General features: G+C 38.6%; 1 protein-coding gene across 1 annotated transcript in view; it reads left to right on the forward strand.

The window, feature by feature from the left end:
* Positions 1-250: 250 nt before the first annotated feature.
* Positions 251-18,239, forward strand: part of ENPP1 (ectonucleotide pyrophosphatase/phosphodiesterase 1) — a 40,956-nt gene continuing 22,967 nt past the window's right edge. Inside the window, 11 exon segments of the mRNA XM_009880166.1 lie at positions 251-340; positions 342-432; positions 2,036-2,152; positions 4,468-4,593; positions 4,765-4,825; positions 9,740-9,837; positions 12,243-12,322; positions 13,732-13,851; positions 14,959-15,068; positions 16,296-16,361; positions 16,667-16,739. Coding sequence (XP_009878468.1) covers positions 251-340; positions 342-432; positions 2,036-2,152; positions 4,468-4,593; positions 4,765-4,825; positions 9,740-9,837; positions 12,243-12,322; positions 13,732-13,851; positions 14,959-15,068; positions 16,296-16,361; positions 16,667-16,739 — 1,032 coding nt within the window.

Genomic DNA, 18,239 nt, shown 5'->3' on the forward strand with positions numbered 1-18,239 from the left:
CTAGGAGGAAGGAAGAAGTGGAGCAAAGAAAGTTTTCTATAAAATTGTGTAACCACAAACATCTTAATTTTTTGTTTGTGAGAAAGAAATGCGTCATTATGTCTATATTCAATACCTTGATAAGAAATGAAATACACAGGCCCACTCTTGAGAATATTCATGTTCATGCAGCAGTAATTAATTGAAAACATAACTACTTGTGTGAGTAAAAACTGCTGGTGAAAGCAGTGAAATTAGCCTCGTAATCTGCATGTTTTTCAATTTTGGTACAATTGTATAGCATTATAGAGAAAATGAGAGCTTTCAGAACAATTCAGTGGCCATTTAAGATTACTTTCTTTTTTCTTCCTGTCCCACAGGTACTCTGTGTCTGCATGTTAACGACAATCCTAGGATGTATATTTGGCCTGAAGCCTAGCTGTTCAAAAGATGGTAACTAATATGCCTTTTATTTAGTAATATTTCTAAGAAATTCCTTTTTCCTTTTTTTATCTTTTTTTAAATAACTTTTTATATTATCAGAATGCTACCCTTTCTTGCTGCAGGAAGAGGATTGGATGTATTGCTTGAAGCAGTTTCAGTTAGAGGGGAATGAAAATACCGGGAAATAAACCTCAGGTGTACTTAGTACTTGTGTGTACTCACTTGAGAGGTAAACTGATCCTGGCACTCAGTCTCTGGTCTGGCAGCTTCCATGTATCCCAACTGTCACTGTGGTGATGTCACATGGCTGGCTTTTCTCAGTTCACTATAAAAAAAAAAAACCAACAATTTCTATTTCATGTTGTCCTGGAACATTTGTTTTTCATCTTTTCCAGTCAATTATGGGGGGGAAAAAAAGTTATTTTTTTACTGGTTAGAATTGTAGTCTGAAAATGTTCCTTGTGGAATTCCTCTAGCTGTTTTCTGTCCTGAAAAATATGTGGTTTTTTTCAATGGTGAAGTTTCTTCAGGTAGAAGGTTACGGAAGATATTTTAAGAAATCAAGCTTCACTTTGGAAACAACTATCTAGAATCATTTCAGAGTTGATCTGTTTAACAAACAGTCCTACAATGATATTTAACCAAGATTCAGGTTATTAATTTCTCACTAGAATCTGTTTATGGTTTTTTTTTCCCTCATTTTATCACAGCTTTGCAATATTGGCTCATTATTATCTCATTTTCCTAATATCAAACACCTCAAGATTCTTGAGAAGAGGAGCCAAATGATGAAGGGTTTACCTCACTCCCTTCTGGTGATTGCACAGGATGAAACAGACCGACCAACTACTTAAGTGTTGTTAATACTTCACATCACCAGTTTCTGTTTTTTTTCCTAGGCAACTCCTGTCTAGTGGAAGAATGCTATGCGCCCCCCTGCCCCCCTTTTTTTTTCTTTACGCTAAGACTGAACAAAAATTAAGCCAGTGAACAGTACGCTCAAGTCCATATCTCCTGTGTCTGGTTTGTAACAGCCCTTCCTGCGTCTTGAGATAATACCTTAACCATGGTAGAGCGGGATGCAGAACTGGGGCTTCTTCAGTTCCTCCGATTTGTATGAAGACGGTCATTCAAACAGGGCATGAGCATGGGAGAGTTGCAAGCATAGCCAGTGCAGTCTAGATTCTAATTAATGTTTAATTATTTACAGAAAATGGAACATTGTCAGATGTGAAAATCAAGAGGAGTGCTCTCTGCAAAAGCATTTCACTTATATCTTCTGGTGATACAGAAAAGCAGGGACAGTCACAACTAGAATTGTGGTCTTTTGTTTCACTTCTTTCTGCCAACAATGAAACACCATGTTCCTGCTAAACCAGAACAGAACCCTTTGTTCAATATGATGAAAAAATATTTTTATTCAATAAGGGGAAATAAAAATTTACTTGGATCAACACTTTCATTTTCCTTTGGCTGTCACTGTTTTTGCAGCCATCCTGTAAGTTGTGGAATGACCAGCTGTGTCATACCACACACTGACCTTATTAATTTCTTTTGCATGTTGACTGATTCGGGCTCAGCCACTGACATCTAACACTGTCCAATATTACAGTGAAAACCTGCAAAGGTCGTTGCTTTGAAAGGACCTTTGGAAGCTGCCGTTGTGATAGAGATTGTGTCAAGCTTGGAAACTGCTGCTTAGATTACCAGGAAACATGTATACGACCAGGTAAGGATGAAAAAAAGCTGTGGGGGCAAATTCTCCTGTTCTGTGATGTGGGACAGCTCTGCGAATGTGAGTACTGTTGTGGTCAGGTGGCTATAACCCCTAACTTCTTTCTGATGGGCTGCGACTTCAAAGGGGGGCTGCTGAACAGCAGAGTGGTTCTGACACCAGTGGTCTGCCCCCTCTTTGTGCTCCATCAGTTGCAACCGTGGGTGGAGTTGCAGTGGTGATGGTCATACTGGGGACTCCTGTGGAAACATCAGTGCTCTGATGCAGCTGTTGTACACAAACAAAGCTTGTGTTTCACCCAGCTGGACTGCATAGGGGCTGACATAGCCAGTAGGCTGGCTTTCCCATGGGGAGAGAGGCTGGGAGGGACTGTGCTGCTGCCCTCTGCAACTGCAACTGGAGGTCTCAGACAGCTTTTTGTTCTCTGTCCGGGGGTGAGAGAACAGTGACCTGCGTTGTCCCTCGCGTCAGGGACAACTCCTACGTTACGTTCTCAAGCAAGCCAGGAATAGGAGTACATTCTGCATATTGTATCTTTCTGTCATCTATCATTGCCCGCGTGAAAAAGGGGAAGGACAGAGCAGCTCTGTGAAAGCTGCTGTCTCTCCTTACCCAGCTGCTCAGGCCCTCTGCCTTGTTACTCCCTAGCCTGAGTGTGAAGCAAGGGTCATGTGCTGGCCTTTGGGACAAGGCAGGGTGACAAAACAGATTGCACGGGTGGAGAATGATTGCAAAGTGAGAAGCAGTTCTCACGATTTGCCAGAAAGCAAAGGTCAGATAGGCAAAGGTGTGAAAAGCACCATGGAGAAATTTTACATGGAAGGTTGTTAGTGCAGGTAGTAACACTAAAGACAGAACTAGACTATTTTCTCTAATTTAGTTTTGCCTTAGTGCTTCATATGCAACATTCTTTTCAGTTAACTATTTTTCTTCTCACTCCTCTTTGTATGTATTTGTAAAATCTATCAATGTAGTCTCACCCTGAAATTAAAAATCCCACTGTTGACTTTTAAAACCAAATGATTAAACTGAGCTCAGATCCCTGCTTCAACTGGTTGTTATTGAAAGGTCGTCTAAACTGCATAAAGCTTTTTGCTTTTAGAATAGTTGCATGGGATGTACTCTCCACTTCGTTTCATTATACCACTTTCCCTCAGCTTAAAGTATTCTTTAAAAACCAACTGGAGGGTCTGTCTTAACACTAGGAATGGGAATTCATTGCTTGGTATTGTCTTTTTAAGTTAATTAGCCTTAACATCAGTGGAGAATAACATTCTAATTTTCAAATAGTATCATGTAACTAGAAGCATAATAGCTTCTACTCTCTCTCACAGAAGTAAAGATCTACTGATAATAGTGGAGTTGCTGAAGTTCAGTATTTCTGAAAGTGAGATTAACCTCCTGAGAATACTTTTAGGGATTTCTAATTGCTAGTCATGTATGAAGATTGCTGACTGTCCTCTATTCTAACAATTAGATTTGGCTTCCATGTCTCTGCTAAGACCTTCATTTAAGTATTCACTTAGTTGGTAAATTCATTTATGTTTATCCTCACTGACTGCAAAGGATCTACTTGTGTTTACAACTGATAACAAAATGATAATCTTCAAAATGGTACGATGTATTGCGATATTCTGTTCAGAAAAATCAATATGATTCAGGAAAAAAGTCTGTACTAAAAACAGCAACGAAGCTGAAGTCAGTAGGTCTTCCTGTGAGCTTAGGTATATAGTCTCAAATAGTGGCAGAGTGATTCCTATACCTAAGAGGTGCTTAGAGAAGCCGGAATGCTTGATGGTGACTGGTAAAATCCATTGCGGCTTCAAGTCAGAATAAGTTACTGCTGCTCAGTGTTTTCTGGGCATTCCAAATTCAGACTCAAGTTTGGTTTTTTCTGGGGAAGTTGTTTGGGAACTTCTTTATAGTATGCATTTACCAGATTAAACCCACATAAATTCCCATATTTACAGAGGTCTGTAAAAAAAGATTTTCTGATCTGTGATATTTGTAACCATATGCTGCATAATTGTATTCAGATGGCAATGCACTTGGATTATTTTAGCCATGGGTGTTTCTATTTTCCAAAGTGCCAAAGCTTTCAGTATTATGCATGCATGAGATACCTCAGGACTGCTTTTCAGCACGTACACATTTGAGTCAGAACTTAACACTCAGTTTATTAATGTTGCACTGCCACTGGGATGTCCTGCTCATTGCAGGGGTGTTAGACTCAATGACCTTTACAGGCCCCTTCCAACCCAAACTATCCTATGATTAATCATTGTCCTTCTCTCTCGTCTGTTTTTTAGCCCACATATGGACCTGTGATAAATTCAGGTGTGGAGAGAAGAGGCGACCAGAATATCATTGTTCCTGTTCAGATGATTGTGTGGAAAATAAAGATTGCTGTGTCAATTATCATGCTGTTTGTAAAGGTAAATATCCTCAACAAGTTCCTACAGTCTCTCATATATGTACCCATATTTGTACAAAAGGAGCAAGGACATAATATAACTTTAAAAGCATCCAGTAAAATGAAAAAAAACTTGCATTTATCAATAAGAATGTTCTGTCTTAAAAAATAAATTGCACTCATTTGTTTTAAGGAGAGGCAAGCTGGGTTGAAGAAGAGTGTGAGGACATTACTGAACCTCAGTGTCCAAAAGGGTGAGGATATTGTATATTCGCATAGCTCTGCTCTTTGCTTACATCTCATTTTTGGATTATTTTCCCTATTGCGTCTTCCTGGGACCTGCTTGCCTTTCTTATCCACAGTAAGAACAGCTGCCAGGCAGAGAAGGACACCTCTTCAGCCAGCATTTGGTAGTGCTTACTAACAGATCAAGTTGCTCTGTCCCAGCAGCACTCGTGTGTCCCAGCACTTGCTTGACTTGCAAGACATGCCTATTCCCGAACCCCGCTGTCTCCCACAGATGTGTGTGCTCTGGGCAGCTCTGTCTTGTGCCAGCCTCATTAGTGTCACTTGTGCTCCAATACCTGCTACATCAAGTATTTTGGGACCCATCCAGCAATCTCAGGCACCTAAAACTGACACCCTCCTTGGTCACTTTTAAAGACCTTTCCACTTCCTTGCCTGTTCCAGCCCCAGAGCTATAAAATATGGGCAGATCCCTGTCCCAGTTTCACCATCAGTGGGACAGGATTATGTGCAAGCTGTCTGAACTACTTTCTCTAAAAGATGTAAAATGCCATGGGATCCTTGTATTCTCTGGCTCAGCTCCACACTGGCCCGCTCCTGCTAGTTATGTATGCACTGTCTCAGGAATGACTCATGTAGTTTATGGCATCAGCATTTGGGCTCAAATAGTACAGCAAAGCTCCCAGCCAGGAAAAAAGCCTGCATTTCTAGTACTGTTTTTGCTGTGGGATCTTCAAATAAACTTTAAAGCTAAAGTTGAATGCAAACTATGATTGCGTGTATAAGTTATTAATAGAAGTGACTTAAACATTCTTGACTGAAAAGTGTTCCACTGGAAAATAGTTTGTAGATATGTTGTGAGGATGAGTTGAATTCAGTTATGTTCTTGTTAGAAAAGTGTCAAAAAAACCCATCAAAAGTATTTTCATTTTGATGATTTTGAAATTATGGTGTGCTGGGGATATTTCTAGTAAAGTAAAAACGTTTAATTTTGTTCTTATGTCATTACTTTTTTTTGACTTAAGATATTTAAATCATGCTATATTTATTCATTGGAGTTATAATACTGTCAAAAAGAATACATTTCCTTTTGGAATATTTTTATACCAAACGAGTACTTTTCATTCTGATTTGGAGCAATAACAAATGCTGACACTTCAGAACCTTCATCAAGACAGAAATTGGAGCTTCTGTCCAGCTCGGAGTCCCAGTCCCCAACAAGCCCCCATGTAGGAGTGTGGTAGCCAGGCACTTCTGGAAGCTTTTGTCATTAACTCCTGTTCTGAGGTCAGGACCCATTCAGGACTGTGTGCTGGGAACTGACTCTAGGATGCTGATTTCACTAATGCAAGGTTGGGAAGTGTCACCCCCAAGGGATGGATAAACAAGCAAGAGCTTTGTGCAGATCCACAGTCAAAGTTAATGGCATAAATGCCGTAGGGCAACTCCTGTTGGTTAACTTGTTTTTAAGGTTTTTTGTTTGTTATTTCTGTTCAGCGTATGAAAGGGATGCGTAGTTACTCTACTAAAATTGTTTTAATCCTGGCAAAACCAGAAATGTTGCAATAAAACCCAGCCCAGGAAAGGGTGATGTGTGGTCAAAGTTGAATCAAACAGTGTTGACTGAAGGCTCATCTCAGACTATTAGCACACAAGCCTCTCCCAAAACTAACAACTCTGTAAACAATCCACTTCTTTCTATGGGGTGGGCAGGAGTGCAGGTGAGTTTAGCTCAGTGTTCTTTTTGAGGCCTCAGGATATAAATTCTAGTTCTCTGCATGTTAATACAGCATGTTTTGTGGGTTCAAATTGCTGGTTTTATTCTGTTTCGGTTTTAGCTGGGTTTGCTCTTGTGTAGAATAGACAAAAGACAATGTGGTGTTCAATGAGGTGCTTAATCTGAGAAATCCCGCTCATGTCAATGAGACTGGTCAAATACTTGAAATTATGTACACATCTAAGTCTTTCCGAGACTGCTATATGTTATTTAATAGGATTACAAAGTTATCGGGCTGTAAGATTTCAGGAGTGATCTAATCCTTCCTGCTGTTCTAGGAGTGAAATAATACTCTGAGAATACAAACCCACTTAAGCAGTTTATCCTAGGGCTTAGCTACATGGTTTTCCTAAAGTCTTAGTATGTTTTGCTGTACTTTAAGCCTGTTACTATTTGTTCTATCTTCATTGAGCTGGAAGAGCAGCTATTTCCTTTCCTTTTTGCAGAACTCTCGTGTATATTGGAAGATTGCTATTATGCCTTCTGTTGAGGCTTTACATACATTTATCAGAAAAGAAAGCTTAACTTCCTATGCTTTGTGGCTGTAGTATATAGGCAGTAGCGTGTGTGGGGGGGGATAGGAAGTTTTCTGTGTCGTATGTTTAGCTTTTCAAGGGGACTTACTTTTTTTCTTTTCTTTTTTTCTACTTTTTTTCCTTTAATTGCGGTCTAACTCGTCTGTGGTGAGGCAGGTCAGCTTGGCAGTGTGGTCTGCAGTTCTGGGCTCTTGATCATCCAGACTGGTGAACCTACTAGACCACAGCAAGCCTGTGTTGCCTGCATTATGTTTCCATAGAAGCCAGTTTATAGGAGGGGATAATTACCGCTGCGTTTCCTTCAGTTTGGAGTCAGGATGTGACTGTGGCATACATATTTATCCAAGAGCTGTGAAACACCCTTGTCATACTGTTTGGACACAGCCAGTATGAATTGCTGGCAGGGCCAAAACTTGAGGCTCCCAGGCTTGCTTGCTCATGGTAGCACATTTTTGAAGTAGCAAGTGTAAACGTGGCTACCAAAAGGAAAAAGGTATGGAAGTTGCTGATGTATCTCAGAACTGAGCTCAGGTCAGTTTGCCTGGGGATTTTACTGGAGCTGTTCCAAAGAGAGTGCAGTTTAACATGGTCTGTCATGGTTTGCTTCCCTGAGCACAGGGCAGATCGTTAACTGTATGAGTATCGGCATGTGTTGAGTATGCGAGAAGTGAAATGGCCAATCTCCCTAGTTGTGGCAATGGTCTGTTTTGCCAAGTTTAATTTTACATGTGTGAGGGGGTCAGTAGCTGAATTTGCAGACAACCAAAACATGTACTTAACAGTTGGTTTACTTGTAAATGCCAAACCAGAAACAGTTGCGTAAAGTTCCTTCTAAGGAGTTGTTTTAAATTTGGTTGGTTTTGTTGGTTCTTTTTTCTTTTTTGTTAGACTTGTCGGTAAGTAATATTGAACAGTCTTTGTCTCAAAGTTCATATTTTTTTGTAGGAAACTTTGCAGTGGAGATTTTTAGACCTCTGTAGTGGAGGGAATCAATTTGTTGGGAGGAAAGGGGGATGTGGAGAAGGTATTTGCAAAAGTTGCAGAGATCAGAATCTGTGGTGCACAAAGTCCTTGTAATATGGGCAAAGGTAGTACATGAAGTTTCCCTACTCTCTTCTGCCAAAGGACTTTAGTCTTGGTCTGAAGGTCATTCATTTCTTGTTCTGAACTAACTGACAGTACTAAGATTTTCAAAAGATGGTATTAAATATACCATATAAATCAAAACGAGGCTACAAACATACATCTTACAAATACATCTTAATGTTTTATTCTGTCTGGGATGTAGGGTAGGCTATGTAATGGTTCTGACTAATGAAATCCTTTTGGCTGAACTGCTGTCCAAGTTGTTGATTAAAATTTTCTTAGGATAGACATGTTTTGGTTGCCTGACTAATCTTCAGTTTAATATAGTCACGTTTGTTTGACTGAAATAAGGCTTATAAATGTTTCACTTGTAACTGACTGTTTGGATTTTTTTGTGGGGCACCTCACTAAAGAAATTGTCAACACTTTATAAATATTTGTATTCTGTCCTCACTGTTTTATTTTGGGAAACTAAAGTGCAAGAAAGTTTAAAAAAAACATTTTCGTTTTACAATTTGTAAACATAAAAAGGAAAAATGAGCTTGCAATTGGCATGTAAAATATATTTAATTCTTTTACGTGAATCTATTTTCAGTGGTTGTTGCTGCAGTTCAGTGATTTTTTTGCAGTGATATGTGCTCATATCTATAGGCCAAACATAAGATGTTTTTTCTTCAAGGTAGAAGTTACTGATGATTATTCTTGTCTGTGATGCAATGTTTTAAGTACTTACAGTTGGAGAGAAATTGTTTGAACAGGGCAGAAGCTGGGAACGAGTCAAGGCTGGAAAACACAGGTCCTGCGGAGACTAGAAGGGGAGAATTTATTTTTGCTAGTTCCAGTGAAATCAGTTTCAGAATTTATCTGTCAAATTCCAGGCAGAAATACTGTTACAGTCGACGGGCCACAATTTTCAGTTTAGAGATTGGTAGTACTTCTGGTACAGTAACCAAGTTCTTGGTTAAATAATCTTTATAAGATGAAAGGAAAAATGTATTATAGTTGCTGATTTAATGTATCCTGTACTTTCTTACCATTTTGTGTCCTGTATATGTAAAAAGATAAATTCCTTTTTTTCAGCTAGATTACAAGTTGTTCCAGGAGCAAAATGAATAAAGGAAAGCCATGGCTTCATGCTGCCTTTTCTCTTTGCCTGCTCTTACCTTGGGGTTGGGGGAAGTGGTGGAGGGGCTGAGTGTTGCTCCTGTGGGACTGATTTCAAGTTAAGGAGTCCCAGACTCACCAGACAGATTACATGAGCATCTTGGCTTGTTCTTTGTTTCATGGGTGTTTGTGAAATCAGGCTTTGTCATGATTTCCCTGTGCATGCCCTACTGCAATCCTCATCCTCTTCGGGCAGGGCTGGTACACCAGCCTGCGAACCGTCCTGCTTAGTAAGACTTACTTCCTTGGCCTTTATAGCCCCATATAGTCCACCATTTTGGGGAAACTTTCTTGAAATAAGTGACAGGAAATTATTTCTCAGAGTCTGTCTTTTAATACTTCAATTTCTGTTTGTTCAGATTTACCAAGTCTCCAGTGTTACTGTTTTCATTGGACGGCTTCAGAGCAGAATATTTGCAGACTTGGGGTGGACTTCTACCTGTCATTAGCAAATTACGTGAGTAGTTTCTTTGTCTAAGCAATATCATGATGTCTTACCTGAAAAATCCGTAGATGAAGCTATGCTTACACTTTAAAATCCTCACTCTTCTTCTGTGGAAGTTGAAGTTGTTGCCCTAAACAACTGTGCACAGGGAACTTGAGGTGTGGGAGGGTGGAAGGGCAAAGAGAGGGAGAGCTTGAGGAAAGGGCCCTTTGGATTTTCAGTGTTATATTTAGGAGGTGGATGCTTCTTGCTGTGAGTTTGCTGTGTAAATTAGAAGTAGACCCACTTTTTACTCTGCGTTGCATATTGTCTTATATTTAGGTGGAATGGCTGTGGAAAATGGAAAGCAAGGTAGAAAGCATTTGATTATATTTGAAAAAGAAGATAGAGAAGGAAGAGATTAGGAAAAGATTATACAGAAGGGCTGGTCAAAATGTGCTGAATCTGAGAAAACTTTCATTTAACAAACATTTTCAGAAGAAGTGAGACCCTCATAAGTACATATTTTTTCCCGAACTTTTGTAGTGTCTTACTTAATTTTGTAGTGTCTAAGTTACTTTAGTTACTTTTCCTGTCTCTATTTTGGCTGTGGTCTGTAAAGAACTGATGGCATTTCTTGTCTGAAAAATATGCCAATCTTCTTGTCATTCATAAATTACTACCTGGGGTAGCTGGTTTCAGTTTGACTAAAAATAAATCAGTAAAAATACTTGCTTTTTTGTATAGTAGTTGTTACAACTTGATCTGTTCCAGAGGATAACAATTCACAGATGTATTTGAGGTTTTAGCTTTTTTCATTTTGTTCAATGTTAAAATAAAACAAGGCGTTTGAAACAACTTCATTAGACGCAGTTATAAAAAAATTCAACTGACTTTGTGGGCATTGCGAGGAGAGGCTGGCTATTGCAAATGATTATAGCTCTGGCTGAGGTACAAGGTAACAGTGCCACGAAGCATCTGTAGGACTTCTAGGCTGTGACATCCACTTCCACTTGTAAAGTTTCTTCATTCTTTGGTCTGGATAGGCTACAGTGCAACTTCTCTCATTGACTTATACAATAAACTTGTATTTCTCTTTCCGCTGAGTCGGTGATAAATTCTGACCCCTAAGAAATACAGATATTTTAGTACCTTCGAGTCACTTCACTTCTCCAGAACCATGGAGTTTTTGATGGTCAAAACTTACATTTTTAAAGGATTCTAAAACTAGAATGTCTAATAACATGTTTTGGACACAGTAAAATAAAGAACAGTCTGGGGGAAAATATTATTTCTGCATTATGTCTACAGTTCTACATTACTCTGGAGCATTTTTTGGTAATGTGATAGAAGACTTCTACGACATGGTACGCTACAGGATCTTCAGCTTTCTTGTTAAAAAAATCTTGTTTTCTAGGCTCTTTGTTTTCCCCTTCATAGTACAAGGGTGGGTGAAAAGCTCAGATAAGGCAAATTTTCTTCAATAAGAGAAAAGAAGGCTCATGAGTGAGACTTCCCCCTTCCCCCTTCCCCCTTCCCCCTTCCCTTATTGCAATGTAAACATGTAGGTACCTTAACATGAGCTCATTGTGAGTTCAGAATAATGAGACATCATAAAAAGTGTCGTTCCCCCTTCCCCCTTTTTTTTTCTTTCATCCTGAAATCAGGGCGCATACATTTGCCTATGGAAATTTAGGCACTTAACATAAGTAAAGTTTTTTTTAAGTTCTGTATCCTGGCTAATGACTCGTCATGCTAGCAAGTAATGTGCACTAATCTCCTTAAAACCCTATGATTTTTATATCAAAATAAAGACAATTTTGAGGTTCATCCTAGAATATGAGCTTACTTTTAGTAAAAAAAAACCCAAAACCAAAAAACCCAAAACAATCACAAACGAAAAGGAAACTGAAAAATAAATAGCGATTTGACAAGTGACTGAGAGCGCCGCGACACCTCTGTGCCAGTGGCCACTTTATCTCCGTGAGTGCCCAGGGTGATGTAGCTAGTTGGTCTCAAGCTGCAGACTTCACTTACTGCACACCAAGGCAACTTTGGAGGGTGGGATTTCTTTGATTATTCATTCTTACCTATGCATGTGTCCTGGTTTGAGGTAGAACAGAACAAATTTTCTTTTCCGTAATGCTTTTCATAAGGACTGAGGTTTTGCTCATGTGGCTGTTGGAGTCAGTTGTTAGGAATATATAAAATTTGAATTAATAGCCATTTAGTCAGCTTGAAAATGAATGCGGGAAGAAAAATGAAGTATTAACTCTAATTTTGAAGAACGAAAACTTTCTGGAAATACTTTTTGGGGTTGGTTTGTTTGTTTTTGTGTTGTTTTTTTTTCTTTTAATAGTTATATGTCTTAGTGAGAGAAACTTGCAAGGGTTTCTATTTCTGTAATTTTGCTGTATTTTCTTTCTTGCCCCCTCTAGAGAGATGTGGAACCTACACTTCCAGTATGAGACCAGTGTATCCTTCAAAAACATTTCCCAATCATTACTCCATTGTCACAGTAAGAATTCCTGTATATTTTATATTTCCACTACTGAAGAGACTGATCATTATCAAGTTGTCTCCAAGGGAGTAGTGCATTTCTTTGGATTATTAAAATAATAAGATTCCCCTTCAGAATATGAAAATGTATATATAATACTCGTTATCTCATTTAGATTAACAGTCATTGTATCACACTACAGCTAAGTGGTCAGATCTTATCTGATTAAGTAATCCAATCCTTCCAAGACTAGCTGTAAGAATTCCCATGTAGGTGGAAGGTCACATCCCTTTACAACTCTTTATTTGTGTAAATATTACCCCTAAATTGCAACTTGCTCTCTCTCTTGGAGTGAGAGCAGCCTGACTCCTTTAACTCCCAGCTTTGTTCCACTTCTTTAAGGTAGCTTGGTACGATGCAAAGAAGAGTATGAAATGAAAGGAAAGGTTTGATATCACATTGATGTTGACTCTGGACTGGACTGTACCCAAACTCGGATAGGAATGTCACAAACCTGATCTTGTAAATTTATCACCTCCTATGTATAGGAGGAAAAAGAAAAACGGTGGTTTTCAACACAGAATGCAGGGTTGGAATCTAGCAAATCCTTCTTAGTTTCATCATGTCAGAACTAAAATTCAATCGAGTACTTTAGGATTTGCACCTTCTTTCTTATCTTCCTAGTTTGTCAGGACTGTCTTTTGGTAAGTGAGGAGCTCAGGTTCAGGAATGATATGTTTAACTGTGTAATCCTCTCTAATATCAATCATTGAATGTGCAACTAAGGGACATTAATCATGCCCTGCAGACATGTGAGAGTGTTCCTAAATACAGTATAGAGCTTTGTTTCAGCTCCCCATCCTTGTGAAAAGTAGCAGGCCCTGGTGTTTATCAGGGTCTTAATGATGGTGGTGTTTTATTCTTTAATGTAGAAAGGAACTGTCTGCTTGAAGGCAGAGCACACAGTCTATTAAAACTACCTAACAGCTGGTGCCTCTGAGCACTTCTTTTACTGCTTAGGTAATGGTTGTCCCTGGCTAGAGCTTTCACCTGCTGATAGGCAATTCGCCTTTGAAATCCCTGGGTTTTCATCATGTGATGGAGGTCCAGCATAGGTAATTGCTTTGTCGTTGGTACTGAAGATAGAACACGTGTGAACTGAGATGGTGTCCTTTAGTTTGATCCCAGAGCAAATTGCTTGCCTATATTTTTCTTTTTTACTCTCACTGAGAAGCAATTAAAAATTGGAAGATAGAGCTTGGTAGCAGTACTAGATGATGCTGTTAAATTTGGGTCTTGAGGTACTGGTGGGGTAGAAGTCACATATAGATTATTCACTGGACATATTTGTCTAACTGACATCTGTTTGTGTAGCTGCAAGGCTCTTCTTCTCTATAGTATTGCGACTCAATTACTCTCAATTACAGGGTCTGTATCCTGAATCTCATGGTATAATTGATAACAAGATGTATGACCCCAAAAGAAATGCATCCTTCACCCTTAAAAGTGAAGAGAAGTTTAATCCACAGTGGTACCAAGGACAGCCTGTAAGTATTAATACACTGCTGAGAATGTACATCAGCCTGTTGTTATGTTACTTAATATCGCTCAGATGCATAGTGATGTTGTAAGAGTACAGAGGGTACTCCAAAGTCAGCCAAGAAGCATTACTCAGCATGATTAGGAATTGCCATTCTAGAGCTGCAAAATGACAAATGAGACAAAGTGTAACAGATGTTGAACTTACGTGGAATTTTCTCTAAGGAGAAAACTATTTTAAAATAACTAATATAGATACCAGATTTTGTTCTGTTTTTCATATGAAATAGGCTTGCAGTTAACCTCTCTGAGGAAATCGACAGACCAGTTAGTTTTAGTGATAAGCCGTATTAAAGGTTTACGCTCTGCCCAGATTATTACTAAGTCTAAAGATGCGATTTGAAAAGAAAATGTCTCAGTTCGATCATACAGCTATAGCATATCTGCTGAGACTGCCATCAAAACGAAGTGGCATGGGAAAGTTTGGGTGTGCTAGCCTGAAGAACAGAATAGCAAGGGAACAGATGCAACTATTTAGTAATGTGTGGAGGACAGATTTTTTTTTTTTTGGAAGAACACACAAGCGTAGACTTTACAGGCCACTGAGAAGAAAGTGGTGTACAAGTCAGACAGGAAAACATGCAGAAGGCAAACAGAAATCTTCAAATCATGAGATCAGTAGTAAAATCAGAAGAGTTGACCAAACTCTTGCTCCCATATTTCAGAGTATGTGGGGCATAGGTTCTTGGAACGTTTCCACCCCTCCTTGCCTCACTGTTCTTGAGGCATTTCTGCTTCTTGGTGTTGAGCCGTGGTTCTACCATTGTGTTACTGCTCCATCCACGGGAGCGAATAGTTCCTCTTCTGTCCCGGCTCCCCCTGGTGTCACAGTAGAAGGGATGCGAGTGTTTGCCATAAGGAATGAGGCTGCAAGGTATACCTGGACTGCAGATAGTGATGACATGCAAGATTGAGAGTTTGGAGTGCTCTGCTTACATTTTTAGTTTTTGATCTTGCTGAAAGGTGCAGAACTGGTGGGGTGAGTAGTGGATCTGGCAGTTACTCAGCTAGTTCAGTGAGATGCCCTAACGATGTCGATCATTTTTCTCCTGCAGATTTGGCTAACAGCTATGTACCAAGGTCTAAAAGCGGGTACGTTCTTTTGGCCTGGGTCAGACGTAGCAGTTAATGGAACTTTTCCAAACCTGTATGAAAAATACAATAGGTATGTAAACTCAGGTGTCTTGGATGAATATTCTGCTTTAACTGTTCCAGTAGGACAGACGCTAGAGAAAGCATAACTTTTTTTTTCCTTCTTTTCTAAATAGTTGTACACAACGTGGAAAAAAAGGATCCAATTAACTTCATTTCAGGATAATGTAGATTCTTTGTCTAATCATTTTGTTATTCCTCAACAAACGTTTTACAGGAAAGATGTGGAAAAATCATCTTTAAGAGCGGCCAGCTTTGAAGCTTTAGTGCTTTTCTGTTTCTACTTCAAAAAAATCTTTTGTGTGTGTGTTTAGAGTCGTTCAATCCAAACCTCTCATACAATGAATGGATAAGGTCTTAACGTGATATTGTCCATGAAAGCTAAGTTTTACCATGGACTGTGGTAAATTGTTCCAATGTAAAATTGTTCTCATTGCAAATTTTGGAAATATTTTATATTAAGGCAGTCATATTTTAGTCAGTGATTGCTCTTCACTGAAATTAAACTTTTTCTGTCTAATGAAAATTCTACATAAATCTGTTTTGCACTGTTTACTTAATAATCTCAAGTCTTTCCCAAGAAATCAGGCTTTTCATTTCTTTCTTCCTGGGATCATTTTCTCTTACTACACCCTTCATATAGCATGGATAATCTGTTTCTTGACTTACTACCTACATTTATTTTTTTCTAGGAACTTGTACGTTGTTATTTGAACTTGTGTTAGGTAGCTGAATTTCTGACTTTGTGGGTGGCTTATATTGTTACAGGTCAACGTACTTATTGTTGGTCTACTTAAGTATTTGATATAGAGAGTCTACTTTGTGACATAGTATGACAATTTGTATACAAAGTGTTTAAACATTAAAAAAAACAACAAACAAACCACCCCAAACCAAAACTTTTTCAAAACATAATACAGGAATGAAAACTTGCACATGATTTTGCACCTTGCAGGCAATTATTTTCTTTGTATAATAAATGCAAGCAATACCCGGACCTTTATTCTAATCATATCGCAATCAATGGGGACAATATTCAAGGGAGTTTTAGATCACATCATTAACTCCTGTAGAGTAACAGGCAATTAGCATAGATAAACTTGCATCCTGCTAAATAGCCACTAATGGCATGCAATTGAATTAAATTTTCTCTTCTAAAGTACATTGATTTTTCTAATGTGTGACTAAAATTTTTTAGCTCTTGGAAACACATGGTTGATCTCTTATTGTTCTGATACAGCTCAATCCCCTTTGAAGAAAGGGTGGTAACTGTTCTTCGCTGGTTGCAGTTGCCAGAAGATGAAAGGTAGGTATACAGTTGCAAGTGTAACATCCTGTTTGAGTGGTATTGCAATGAATTACTTTGTAAATATGATTTCTGTTTTAAATAATACCTTATGCATTATTCTAATAATGTTAAAATATTATTTAATGCAAGCCTGTTTCTATCACTGAAACTTTTTTATTAAGTTACATTTCTCTCTTTCACTTTAATGTGTCCTTCCTCTGAATGACAGTGTGTTTCTAATATTTGATATCCATTGTTGAAATATCTTCAAACTGCCTCAACGTGTCTGTAAAATATTACATTTTTGGTACTGTTTGATATAGACCACACTTTTACACTCTGTATTTAGAAGAACCAGATTCCTCAGGCCATAAGTTTGGACCAGTAAGCAGCGGAGTAAGTAGGGTTTTTTTATTTAATTAGTTTAATTATTAGTTTAATTTTTTTTCTTATTTTTTTTTAATTCAAAGCTTTTCTCTGACTCTATAATAAACTTCCATAATTCATGTGAGATTAACCAAGATCATGTTCAATATGCTTATTAGTAAAAAAAAAAAAAATTGTGAATAGAGAGACCATCCATAATTAACATTGATTCAGAGCTTGTAATAAACAGCCTATTTTCTGTATTTCAGCAACTTTAAAATTGCCAAAGCATGTTTGAGTATGTCTGGTGTGTTCTTATATCTGGTCCTCCTAATTCTTCATGTTGATTTTAGGGGGGGGGGCGGGGGGCAGAAAGCTTATATACTTTCAATTTAGCAAGAACAGATTTTTTTATAGCAATGGTCCAAGTTTTGATGGTTCAATATTCATGTTATCATTGTTCATTTCCCCCCAGTTTCTGTGCAAAGGTTAGGTGAATATTGGTCTCATCTCTCCCTACAGTTAGATTTTATGCCTTCTCAGAAAGAGAGTGATAAAAGGGACATACCCGATCACAGTCTGTGGTGTACCTATTGTATAAATAAGAAGTCTTTGGGACTGCTACTGTTTTCAAAAGTACTAAATAGCTTTACATTTTAACAAACCAAATTGAAAAATGCAAAGGAAAAAGCTCTTGGAAATTCAGGAAGAGTGTAAAATTCTCCCGTCATGAATGGTCAGGGAGTTTGGGCATCTTAACTAGGTGTGTCCTAGGTGACTTAACTAGGTATGTCAGTGGTGACACCAGTAAAAAGCTCTTGCCAGTTTCTGTTGAGGTGTGAACAGTTACTGTTCCTGTAAGGAACTATACGATGAATGTAAGTGAAGTAGCAGACAACTAATTGGAACAGCAGTATAGGGAACATGTTTAAATTGGTTATCCTTTTCTTTGGTTAATAAGTGGATCTAAAGATCTGTGTGTCAGGAATGGTCTGGAAAGACCCTGAGGTTTTGTACATAGGCTCGCCAGGAGCATCTCATCTTTGTTCCCACAAAGCAAGGTAGCTTATACAAGTAGTTCAATGAGGTAACAGAATGACTTAATTTAAAAATACTTTTCTGTTTACTTAGCAAGTATTTAAAAGTAGCTACCATGACTGTACCTATGCAAGTGAGCTTGAATGCCAGACCCCCGACCATGAACTGGTAGCTTGTTCTTTGGCTTTTTCAGTCCCTTTAGAATACTTTGCTCTGAGACTTATATCCAGTCACAATTTTAAGGGCGGTTTGCTCCGGAGTCTCTCCCAATGGGGATTTTGAGGAAGAGTGCCACCTTCAGTTTAGCTTCCTCTATTCTCTTCAGCCCTCTGGTATTCTCCTATCAGCATCTGCACCCTTAGGCTTGCCCTGTTGTCCTTGGTTGTGTCCCTGGTAATGCAACAAAATTCCTCAATTTCATATTTTAAACCTACTTTCCCCTGGGTATAATCTGGGTGTGGGGTGTTGGGTTTTATTTTTTTTTTTTGGGGG

Source organism: Charadrius vociferus, unplaced genomic scaffold (assembly GCF_000708025.1).
Source record: "Charadrius vociferus isolate BGI_N301 unplaced genomic scaffold, ASM70802v2 scaffold82, whole genome shotgun sequence".
Lineage (NCBI taxonomy): Eukaryota > Metazoa > Chordata > Aves > Charadriiformes > Charadriidae > Charadrius > Charadrius vociferus.